Source organism: Sparus aurata, chromosome 21, assembly GCF_900880675.1.
Source record: "Sparus aurata chromosome 21, fSpaAur1.1, whole genome shotgun sequence".
Taxonomy (NCBI): Eukaryota; Metazoa; Chordata; class Actinopteri; order Spariformes; family Sparidae; genus Sparus; species Sparus aurata.
Genome location: NC_044207.1, coordinates 27659990 through 27672683, shown reverse-complemented (window position 1 = coordinate 27672683; position 12694 = coordinate 27659990). Strand labels below are relative to the sequence as shown.

Below are 12694 nucleotides of genomic sequence, written 5' to 3'. Positions count from 1 at the left end.
TGGAAGTTTAGAGGTCATTAGCCGTTAGTTCAGGTGATCGTACAGATTACCATCAGACTGGGATTAAATCCTCAGACGGAGCTTAAAAAAAAAAGTATTTTTGTTTCTCTTTTAATGTCGGCTCAGCTGCATTAGAAATAAAAAGGTGCTGATTCTAAATATCTATTCTACGGGCCTTTTAGCCCGACTGTGTGAATTCTTAATATACTGAGATCCAATCGAGACAATCCTCTTCCTACAAAGTCTACAAGGAAAAGAAATATTCAGTTACAAAGCACTAAACTGCTGTTGGCTGAACGCCATTAGCTGCTCAGCACTATTGAATATATAAAAGTGCTGAGTCGGTGGTTTGTGAACACTGAAAATAATCACGGTTAATAAATAAAGCATGCATCAGGGAGCAGTAATATAAAGTGTAGTGTGTGATGTGGTTTCTTGCAGCGAGGGTCTCTAATTGATTCATTAAGCCGTCGTGTGATTAATCGACTCTGATGCGAGCTTCATCGGTCCTGCAGCCGCGTTCATCTTCATCACTTGAGATCCTGTGTGAAGAAAATCCATCAGTTATTATCAGGTTTTATCATTCTGCAAACATTATGTGTGTCACTTCATATCAGTCAACACAAACTGCGGAGGGAAAACAAACCGACACACAGCGACGAGATTGGATGAAGGCGGCGGGGAGACAGGAGCTGGACGCTGATTGGCTGAGTGTGTTTAGCTGATAATCCGCTCTGAGGTCACCGACAAGCTGCATCCCGCGTATGTTTACCTCTGAATAATCAGTACAGTCCGGTGGGATGAGTCAAATGTAGTTATATGTGTTGTAAGAGCGTTATTTCCCAGAATAGTTTGGTAACAGATGTTTCATCTTCATCCGTATAAAAACATTTATAATCTGTTTCCTGCTAAAGTGACCTTGAGAAAGCCGATTGGGGGAATTGGCTGTTTTCATGTAATGTAAATGTGCACAAGTCCACAATATATTAATACATATTTATTACTGACAGCTCAGTTTGTGTGCAGTCATGAGCTGTGTGCATCTGATTGGCGAGCTGTAATCCTGCCTCCGATAAATTCATGTGGAAAAATGTTTACTTCTCTTGGGATTCTTAATCCATGTATGCATTTTTGAATAGTCGTGCTGCGTTATCACATGCACATTTATGAGCCCACCGCAGATTTATTAGTCGGTCGCCTTAGCTGCGTGGATAAATAGATACGGTGCTGTTGTCGTCCGTGAATTCATAAGTATTTAAGAGCCTTAATTATTCCTTGTACAGATTTATACGGCAGTGAATCACATCGTTTAGATTAACAACCCGTTTTATGGCCTCGCATGGATTTATAAACCATAGGATTGCTCGGTTCTTGTCTTTACTGCCCTGATATGTGCAGGTGTAAAATATCCACACGCAGCGGTTTCAGTTGGAGGACTTTTGCATTCATTGCGAGCGGCATTCCACATTACTTGTCGTATTGCCTGGTCTGGAAAGATAAGCCGTAGTTTTATTGGCGCTGCATCGGCCTCGGTGTCGGCTGGTATGTGGAGATATTATTGCTCTGCATCCTGCGAGTTGTGCCGGAGGACACGGTAATTCCATTTAGTTTGAATAAAAAAAACCTGCTGTTATTAGACAGGTTCGGGGTTCAAGGTGATGTAATTGTTGTTACTCTGCAGGAGGCTGCATCCACAGGTATTGAGGCAATAAACATGTATACATAAAGCATGAATACACTCAGGAAATAATTCTGTTGTATTTGAATTTGCATCTTTTAGGGGTTTCACGCTGGCAGGGCTCCGGCACGGTTCTGGTTCCCGAACGCAACTTTGAACCGGCCGGCAAGTACAGACTGAAAAAATAACTTGTTCGGAACCTGAAAAGTCGGTTCTCAGCGGAACCTAAAAATAGTTGGTTTTTCCTTGGGAACCGTGACATCATCAGTGGGCGTGTCGAGAAGGAAAGAAAGCAGAGAAGACGATGGAGAAGAAAAATGTTCAGTGGTCGGCAGAAGAAACTAAGTGTTTGGTGGCGATTTGGGCATCACCGGAATTCCAGGAGAAATTAGAGACCTCGACAAGAAAGAGCAAACTATAAAACCAACTTTCGGAAGAGATGGCCAAGGCTGGGTTCACCCGAACGCCAGACCAAATAATTAATAAACTTTAAAAAACTGAGCAAATGGCTGCAGTAACAAAACAAACGCTCGTAAATAATCCACACGATCTTCCATTTTGCTGTTGCTGTGTTTACTTCCGCCTGTGTGACGCAGAATGACGTCCTCCCACTTTGGTTCCACTTGAACTGGTGTGAAAGCGGGCTGGTTCGCCAGACAGCACCAAGGTTCTGAGACTCCAGAACCGAACCAGTGCCAGAACCAGAACCGTGCCAGTGTGAAACCGCTATTTCTGAATGTTTGATCTGCATTTTCACATTTAAACTTAGCAAGCATCAATGATGTAAACACAGAGTCCACTTCTCATCCTGCAACGGCTTGATCCGAGATGTTGTGGTGAGGACAGTTTCTGTGAAGATGGGACCACAACTGTGTCTGACTTCCTGTTGTTTGATCAACCTGAGTCCAATTTTGTCTATTTCATTGTCCTGCGACCGGACGTTAGCTAGGAGCAGTGCATAGCTAGGAGGAGGAGTGCAAATTAATTGGAAGGTCATTCAAGACTCGGAGAATTTTCCTCGTTTATCTGATATTTATTGCTGTGAACTGACTTAGTCAGACACAACAAGCAGCTTGAAAATGTTTCCAAGGGCCCTTCAGCTTTTCACTATACTACTGTGGAGCAAATGATTCGCTAACTGACTCAGTAAGACAGAGTCTGAAATCACACCAGCAGCTCTGTGACACGGTACTTGCACACAGTGACGCTTTACGCTAAATGCTAACACCGGCTCACAATGACAGTGCTAACAAGCTGAGATTCATCAAGTGTCACATTTAGCATATTAAGATGCTAATATCGGCAGATTGAGAAAAGCTCCTGGTGCCAAAAGTGAGTCAAGTTGAAACGAGGCTGAATATCTGCTCAGCTTGATTGGAACATCTTTTGTTTTGCAGTTGAGATCTTGACGATGATGACTTCAGATTAACTCTAATGATGATTAAAAAATAAAAATGAGCTGCAGCGTTAATCTCCTCTCTGGTCATGAACTGTGTCTCGTCTGTGTTTCGTTGTGCAGTAGCTTTCTGAAACTCTCTCTTCACGTTGCTTTTCAGAGCCGGCAGGTCGAGGCCCGTTGTGTTTCGAGCCGCTCGCTTTGCCTTTGATGATTTTCTTGATCTCAGTTTCACTAATTGTTTTTCCATTCACCCTCGTTCCGTTTGCTCCATCAGCACGCTCGCGATGCAGGACCTCGAGTGGAGAGGCCGTAGTCGTTCTTGTTAGAGCCGAGGTAGAAATTCCTGCTGATCTTGAAGGTCTCACTGATGGCTCTGCTCGTTTGGTCAGAGTTTATCCGCCTTCGGCTTCTTTGATCTTTGCTTTTAATCATTAACTCCACAGATCCCTCATTATGCCTTTTATAAATGATCTTACCTTTCCAGTCGTGATTCCTCCCAGAACTTTAGTCTTCAATTCATCGTGTTTGTCTGAGCTGAAGCAGAGCGGCTGAAACACTAGTTTAGGTTTAGTTTTCCATTTCTGTCTCTTCACAACGCTGTGTTATGGTTAGGTTTAGGCTCAGAAACAACCTATGGCTTAAAAAAATACCTCTGTTGGTTGCAAAATGTACTGATGTCTCCTTCAAAACACCCGCTTCTGTCGCCACAAACAGCTGGAAATTGTAACAGATGCCTCAATGCTGCGGTTCCCGGTTCCGCAGCCTCATTATTTGTATCATTTTGTATAAAATCCCATCAATTTTACCTTCTAGCTTAAAAGATTTTTGTATATATACCTAAACGTTGATCATTGAAGATGCACTGTGAGGATTTGGAATCATTTTCTTACATCCATTTCAATAAAACTGCTGCTCTAATGTTCCTGCTTCCAATCCCACTCTGATATCTGATATTTGGCCGGAATACATCAAATAAGTTAAAGGGATATTCCGGTGTAAATTTAATCCATGGTCTAAATCACTGTGAAACTGTGTTAGACTCCCTCTCCAGAGATCAAGTTAGCAGACCGCTAATTTACGGAGTTTTATCAACCTCAGAAACGACCGCACGACAACAGTACACTGCAGTAAATGGATCCAAATATAAACCGCCACCAAAAAGCCACAAATAATGCTCAGAACAGCACCAAACTTCAGCAACAGTATAAATAGGGTCTCAGCACATAGTCCGGGGCATCTAACCTCCGCTAGCTTAGCTGGATTTCTATTGTGAAGCTAAAAACAGACTTCAACTCTCCTCCATCAGCTTCCGGGTCGGGGAAGTCCCGACGCGACGATTACCAAGTGCGGTTAGAAATGCTCAGTTCCGTTCTTTTCCCGCTCTCGATAATAACTGTTATAAACTGGCAGGTAAGACACATATGAACTTTGAATGCTTTTCCATGGAGTCATAATCATACATTTTCATCGATGAGCCGCGGAACTCTACTGCACTCGGTAATCGACTCGTCGGGACTTCCCGTCAACAGGAAGCTGCTGCAGAAGAGTGGTAAATTTAGTCAGCTTTTCAGTAGAAATCCAGCTAAGCTAGCGGAGGTTAGATGCCCCGGACTATGTGCTGAGACCCTATTTGTACTGTTGCTGAAGTTTGGTGCTGTTCTGAGCATTATTTGTGGCTTTTTGGTGGCGGTTTATATTTGGATCCATTTACTGCAGTGTATTGTTGTCGTGCGGTCGTTTCTGAGGTTGATAAAACTCCGTAAATTAGCGGTCTGCTAACTTGATCTCTCGAGAGGGAGTCTAACACAGTTTCATGGTGATTTAGACCATGGATTAAACTTACACCGGAATATCCCTTTAACAAGATGTGGTCAAAATGTTTTGAAGATCAGCTTCTGGTATATTGTAACTCTGAGCTGAATTAAAGTATTCTCCTCTTCTGTGACATTTCTCAAACTCGGCGCTGTAGTTGCTTTTGTGAAGTCTACTCAGTTCTGTGATTTACAGCATTCACTGAGCGCATAAAGACGGACTAAGCCGAGCTCGGTGATTTATTGAAGAGAAAAGCTGCTCCTGCCGCTGAACAAGTCGCGAGTTGTCAGCTTTGAAGGCTGAGAGCCGGCACATGTGTCGGCACATCTGAACTCTGAGGACAAAAACACTTTCAATCCCTGATCTTTGCAGAAATGTGTCGAATGCATTTTCTTCCTACTTAATCCATCAGTTGAAATACTGTAAATCCTGCATTGTTCACATCCATGTTTGCTTTGCGAGCAGTCTGATTTGCCCGCTGCCTTTGTCGGCTCCTTTTCTTTGTCTTTCCACAACCAGCTGTCATTGAGAAGAACACTGTTTGGTTGGATTGTAACCTTGGTTCTCTGAGTGCAGAGACTCACTCACAAAAGCACTTTTGTGAAACCTAGGTGAGTAATTTAAATTTTTGTATCAGCGCATTGTGAGGGACCAAGCAGAGCGCTGCGATTTAATGGGTTTGAAAAGCTGATGGTGCTGTTGGATGGTAGGAAGTTGACAGCTGAGAGCAAAGTGCCGGCACATCTGAACCACAAGGACAAAAGCAATGTCAGTCTCTGATTTGTGTAGAAATGACAGATCAGGTTTGTCACTCTTGCTGTGCCATTTCATATAAGTGCTCAGTATATGTGTGAGCAAAGGTGGACATCTGTTCTTGACCCTGTTCAACCGTCCTCAGGTATGTAGCTGTCGTGAAAGAAATCTGAAGAATTGCACTTGAGGTGGAGATGGTGCAAGGAAAGGTGATGGAGTGCAAGAAAAGCTTTCCGCTGCGCGCAGAAAGCCGACACCGCGACCAGACACCCGGCCTGACAGCAGCTCAGCGAAGGCATTCAGCAGTTAGAATGATGCTGCATGGACGGACCGCGTGACAGCTGATGAAAGTTGTGCCCCCGATTCAGTTTTCCACCTCCGGCTCGTTGCCTCATCGGCGTTTCATCGTGTCATTTTATAAGAAGAGCGCTGACAGTCAGGAGCTGGCGGGGGAGCAGAGGCGACGTGTGGATTCACTGTAGATGACAAGGAGGAGGAGAAATGAACAACCGGGGAGAAAGAAAACACACAGACTTGTTGACACACAAACACCAGGACAGACAAATTAATATGCGTTTCATCTTTGTTCAGGGTGTGCTAGCTTTGATTCCTCCAGGCTTGGATGCTGATTGCATCAGTTTTGGGACAGTAGAACAAACTTGTGATGTAAAAATAATAAAACGCCATGCAATGTTTTTTTATGTTTGCAGGAGGCACGGCGTCCAGGCAGAAGGGCTTCCGGGGCTGCATTCGCTCTCTGCAGCTGAACGGCGTCACCCTGGACCTGGAGGAGAGGGCGAGGATCACGCCCGGGGTCCGACCCGGCTGCCCGGGTCACTGCAGCAGCTACGGCTCGTTCTGCCAGAACCGGGGCCGCTGCGTGGAGAGAGTCAACGGCTTCCACTGCGACTGCGGCCTGTCGGCGTACACCGGAGTCTTCTGCAACACAGGTAACACACATAAAGACCGGAGAGGTGAAGGCGAGTCACACAGTCAGCGAGTGTTTTCATGTACCAAACAGGTTTCAGGAGGTTATTCTGAGGTTCTACAAAAGTGCATGTCTTTGTGCACATTCATGATACACTGAAGAGCAAAGTTTTGATTGTATCTTTTGAGTAGAAAGTTCCCAAGGTCTTTATAAAGCTGAAGCCATTAAAAAAGGGTTTATTCCATCATTTCTTTGCTCTTTAGCTCAAACGACATCCAAGGTTGACGCTTGTGATTCCTTCAGCAGGAGAATGGAAGAGCGGGAAATTGTCTGAGGCCTTCACCCTGAACGCTTGGGTCTAATAAGCCATTTAATGCATTACGGGCGGTCGCTTCTGTTTGACTGTAATAGGACATGTTATCATAATGTCCTTTACAAAACTGGAGAAGAGACACGAGATGAGGAGGAGAGATGGTGGAGAGCGTCCGTGTGGGTGTTTCTCTGCCGCTTTTTAAAGGTTAAGAATCTGTACATCGTCCCAGCGAACCTTTTACTGACTAAACACTCATCAGGAAGTACTTAGCTTCCATGTGGCATCAAAGGTTTCATGCAAATAAGTGTCCGTTTGAAGTGTTGGAGTTCTATTTTAGTCTCCGTTTGATGTTTAATTCATCGCCCTTATAGCGCGTCATCACATTTAAACTTTATGTCTTAGTTCGATAAGTGAGAGGACTCTCTGTGGCTCCAGATGCACCGCTGGGATCTGCTGCACTTATCTGCATCTACGTCAGCAGGCTGTGGAAGCACTGCGCGACTGGAGCTGCGTTTCAAGGGAACAGAGGCGCACTTATCAAACGTCGTCTTCTGTAATAAGTACTCAGGATTTGTGCTGGAATTTTCGAGAACAGCCTCGTGCGATCATCTCAGAGTTGTTTAGATGCCGCAGATATCCGATCGAGCTCAATTTAACCCGAGCAATTCATCCTGTGATTGAAAGTGGGAAAAAAAGTTATTGTAAAATATATGAATTGTTCTCTGCCGGAGGAGCAATTGTTCTCTTCCCCGGTATTATTGAACAATTATTCCACTGGAGGGAAAAAAAAAAAAACGGAGGGAGGGAAAAGGGAGGCTGCAAATTGAAATAAATGGTGTTCATGCGGGATAAAAAGTCGATTCATTCCACTTCCAAGGAATCCATCAGTGAAGCTAAACTAAAGTAATTAACGGCGGCAAATTACTTCGCTGCTATTCGAGCAGCAGCATCTTAAATCCTACAGAGTTTGAGTTCTGAAAACAGTCCGGAAATGTAGAATAGCAAAGACGATATTATGAACAACTAAAGGGCAATTCCAAATAGTATACATGGTGTTTTTGCAGCCAAGTACTACTTAATATTTGAAAAAAGTCATGTACTCCCTTTTGTGTCACCAGAAGAAGCTGTATGCAATCTGATAAATTGCCTCCAGTGATGTCACTCAGTGTGTATGTTGCATTGTGGGTAATGTAGGCACCAGGTTCTAAAATGGAAGTGGAATGCGGAATAACAAAAGGTGATATCTCCGGATCTGCTGTATTGATTTTGATCATCTGTTTCGAACAGTGTTACAGGAGTGCGACGCTTGGGCCTACGTTACCCACAATGCAACTGAGCCCATGAGTAACATCACTTACTGCACTTCATTATTTAGAATTGGAGGGGTCAAATCCAGAAGCAAACTCCAAACAAATATTGGGCAGAGTAAACTATAACTTCTGCTAACCGTAGCTGCCGTTAGCTCGTTAGCTCAGTTAACCGTGCAGTTAGCGGTCACATTAGTCGACTCCACCAGGACTGTGATCTCCGGAGCACCGGGGGAAGTACAGATGTTTTTTAATACTAGTAATTTGTCTGGAAGTCCACCTCATTTATTAAAATTAAATGGCAGTGACTCATCCTCTGAAAACATCAAAAAGCCTCCATTTATTTAAGGATCAAAAGGTTTAAATGTGTTTGTAGTCAGCAGGAATCAATTAGATTGAAGCTATGTGATGTTTTTTTTTGGTTTTTTTAGGTCAGAGTAACGTTTGATGTTTGAAAACAACGAGGCCACAGTGGAGAAACAAAGTGCACCATGTTCCATCTTTGAAATGCTCCCTTCTGTTCCCAATATCAGCAAATTAAAATCCACTATCTCTCGTCTCTCTTCCTCCAGAGGTGTCGGCCAGCTTCAAGTCGGGGACCTCCGTCAGCTACACCTTCAAGGAGCCGTACGAGCTGAGCAGGAACAGCAGCGCTCTGCCGTCCTCCATCTACTCGGACACGACGCTGAGAGGAGAGAACGTCTCCCTGAGCTTCAGGACCAGCCAGAGTCCGGCCGTGCTGTTCTACTGTCAGCTCGTACTACAGAGAGCACCTCGCCCTGCTCATCAACAAGCACGGTGAGCAGGCTTTTATTTTGAAGGAGCTTGTTTGTTGCGTGTAAACACCTTTTCAGGTTCATCTCCTTTCATTCGCAGTCTTATTTCGTTCCTTTATCGCCTTTTTCTAAATTCTTACTCATCCCATCCCTCCTCTGCATTTCTCTCTTTATGTTTTTAACGTTATTCCGTCCTCATCTTCAAATCTGAAATCACAAATCTTTCCTATTTGACGTCTCCCACCATCAATTTTTTTTCAATTACTTTCCTTTACTTTCCTCCCCTCCTCCTCTTATCCTTGTCATCTCCTCCTCCTCCTCTTATCCCTGTCATCTTCTCCTCCTCCTCCTCCTCCTCCTCCTCCTCCTCTTATCCCTGTCATCTTCTCCTCCTCCTCCTCTTATCCCTGTCATCTTCTCCTCCTCCTCCTCCTCTTATCCCTGTCATCTTCTCCTCCTCCTCCTCCTCTTATCCCTGTCATCTCTCCTCCTCCTCCTCCTCTTATCCCTGTCATCTTCTCCTCCTCCTCCTCTCCTCCTCTTATCCCTGTCATCTTCTCCTCCTCCTCCTCCTCCTCTTATCCCTGTCATCTTCTCCTCCTCCTTCTCTTATCCCTGTCATCTTCTCCTCCTCCTCCTCCTCCTCCTTCTCCTCCTCCTCCTCCTCCTCTTATCCCTGTCATCTTCTCCTCCTCCTCCTCCTCTTATCCCTGTCATCTTCTCCTCCTCCTCTTATCCCTGTCATCTTCTCCTCCTCCTCCTCTTATCCCTGTCATCTTCTCCTCCTCCTTCTCTTATCCCTGTCATCTTCTCCTCCTCCTTCTCTTATCCCTGTCATCTTCTCCTCCTCCTCCTCCTTCTCCTCCTCCTCCTCCTCCTCTTATCCCTGTCATCTTCTCCTCCTCCTCCTCTTATCCCTGTCATCTTCTCCTCCTCCTCCTCTTATCCCTGTCATCTTCTCCTCCTCCTCCTCCTCTTATCCCTGTCATCTTCTCCTGATACCGACCTCTCCTCCTCTCCTCCTCCTCCTCCTCCTCCTCCTCCTCCTCTTATCCCTGTCATCTTCTCCTCCTCCTCCTCCTCCTCTCTCCTCCTCCTCCTCCTCCTCCGCCTCCTCCTCTTATCCCTGTCATCTTCTCCTCCTCCTCCTCCTCCTCTCCCTGTCATCTTCTCCTCCTCCTCCTCCTCTTATCCCTGTCATCTTCTTCTCCTCCTCCTCCTCCTCTTATCCCTGTCATCTTCTCCTGATACCGACCTCTCCTCCTCCTCCTCCTCCTCCTCCTCCTCCTCCTCCTCTTATCCCTGTCATCTTCTCCTCCTCCTCCTCCTCTTATCCCTGTCATCTTCTCCTCCTCCTCCTCTTATCCCTGTCATCTTCTCCTCCTCCTCCTCTTATCCCTGTCATCTTCTCCTCCTCCTCCTCCTCTTATCCCTGTCATCTCCTCCTCCTCGTCTTATCCCTGTCATCTTCTCCTGATACCGACCTCTCCTCCTCTCCTCCTCCTCCTCCTCCTCCTCTTATCCCTGTCATCTTCTCCTGATACTGACCTCTCCTCCTCTCCTCCTCTCCTTCCTCCTCCTCGTCCTCTCGCTGTGCTCTGCAGCTTTACCAGATCTATCAGGATCTGTCAGATCTTTCCTCTCTCTGGTTTCACCCCGTCAGCCTCTGTTGCCTTTTAATCCGTCCAGCCTGGCCGGCCATTATGTTTTGTCTCAGGCTGGAGAAAAAGAAATGGTCTTCACTGGTCTTATCACAGAGACCTGATGGGGAGGTAAAGTTCGCTGTGCTGCTGAATTAAACTCGCCGATGTGTTTTATAAACTTTTGTATGAAATAATTATGTTGTGAAAATTTGGCTTTTAAGCGTAGAAGGAGGCACTTTGAATTTAAAATGACATTTTCAGCATCCAGGAGTCCAATAAAAATCAGCACTTTGCAGCTAGATTAGGTGTAAATGGAGTTTTTTTTTTCTCTCTGCTGTTAATGAGTCAGAGGACGCTGATGGACAGCAGGGCATTAAGGTTTTCATGCTGACCGCGGAGTCGTCAGGTAAACGCACTTATGCTGAAGTGTCCAATTAAATCCCTGAGAGCTTTTCTCTTGTTAGCCTCATTTCTTCTTTTTTACTTTCACCCCCTGCCAAAGTAAAAACCTCCTCAGCCCAAACACGGCAATTCTCCGTCAATCACTTAAGGCCTTTTCACAAGAACACATCATTTACTACCAGAAACAACGGCCACATAGACGAGCTTTCAGAGCAAATAATTATTCCTTCTTGGGGAATACAGCTTTGTTATGAAAAAAAGAACATGAAATATTCTTTATGGGAGTAATTACTATCCCTAAAAAAGTAAAATAAATGTTAATATGTATGCATTTGAAGGACAAGGCGTAGTTTAAATCTTCAAAGCTCAAAGACACCACGGGGCTTTTTATTAAATCAGCTCTTAATCCTCCCAATATTAGTAAAATTAATTAGATTTGGGGTTGTGGCATTGATAGGGAATTACCAGCTAATCCTCTTAATATGGAAAGCTTTATTGACTCAGATACTCATCATTCAGATTAATCACCGAGGAGAAAAATACATCCTTAAAAAAAAAAAGGGGGAAGTAAGATTAGAGGAGACGACCCGGATGTTTACATCGAGAGGAAAAAGTTTAAATGGGAAAAACTTTGTGTGTGTGTGTGTGTGTGGGTGTGTGTGTGCGTGTGTGTGTGTGTGTGTGCGCGCGTGTCTGTGAAGATAAGCTGGAGGTGAGATACAAGCTGGACGGCGGCAGAGACGCCGAGGTGTTGAGAAGCAGAGCGAGGAGTCTCGCCAACGGACAGCTGCACACCGTCACCATCAGGAGACTGTCGGACTCCGTGTCTCTGCAGGTAACAAGACACATGCACCATATTATCTACTCATATATATATATATATATATATTGGTGCGGAGAGCTGAATACATAACACAATATTATGCATTATGAAATTAACGAAAGCATTTAGATGACTGGCTGTCCCTTTAGATTCTTCCTGATACTTTCAAAGTAAAAGCCACATGTAGTTTGCAGGGTTTCCATCGTGCTGTGGCACACGAGGAGGAGCCGCTCGTCCAGTGATTAAAGGGTTGGTGGTTCGATCCGCTCCTTCTAATGTCTACATGTCAAAGTGTCATTCAGCAAGATACTGAACCCCAAATTGCTTCAGATAGTCAGGCCAACACCATGAATGCAGCCATTACCGATTCAAACAGACACGATCCTCCAGACCGGAGTGGGCGTGTCTTCTTACACCTTATTTGTCAGGAATGGTAATCTCTTTTACTCAGAACAGGTGAAATCAACTCAGTTACAGGTGCACGAGGGTGTAAATGCACTCACGAAAGTAACTGTGCTCCATAAAATCTGTCTCAATAAAGGTTTTTGTGTCTGCCACCTCGTCTTGCATGTGTAGCAGCTGAGGTAAGGTTGAGATGATGTCGGTTTAAAATATATTCCAACACTTTCCATCCAGTTTAAAGCGAGAAAATAAAAAATAACCACTCGTGTTTTTCACTCACGCTCTCAGTATTTTCTTCCTTTTGTCACCAACACAGCTGTTAATGTGTGTCGTCATTGTCATAATTCCAAGACAGACGCAGCTTCTGTTATATGATGATTTGGCATCAGTGCACAGTGGAGCACGGGCTGCTGATGTTGACCGATAAATCGCCGCCGGTGAACCAGGCAATGAAGCAG

The 12694-nt window shown here is 44.8% G+C and overlaps 1 protein-coding gene across 1 annotated transcript in view; it reads left to right on the top strand.

Moving 5' to 3' along the window:
* The window catches only part of LOC115572765 (contactin-associated protein-like 4), a 115901-nt gene that overhangs the window by 90328 nt on the left and 12879 nt on the right, over window positions 1-12694 (top strand). Inside the window, 4 exon segments of the mRNA XM_030403200.1 lie at window positions 6353-6592; window positions 8763-8938; window positions 8940-8988; window positions 11713-11846. Of these exon segments, the coding sequence (XP_030259060.1) occupies window positions 6353-6592; window positions 8763-8938; window positions 8940-8988; window positions 11713-11846 (599 nt within the window).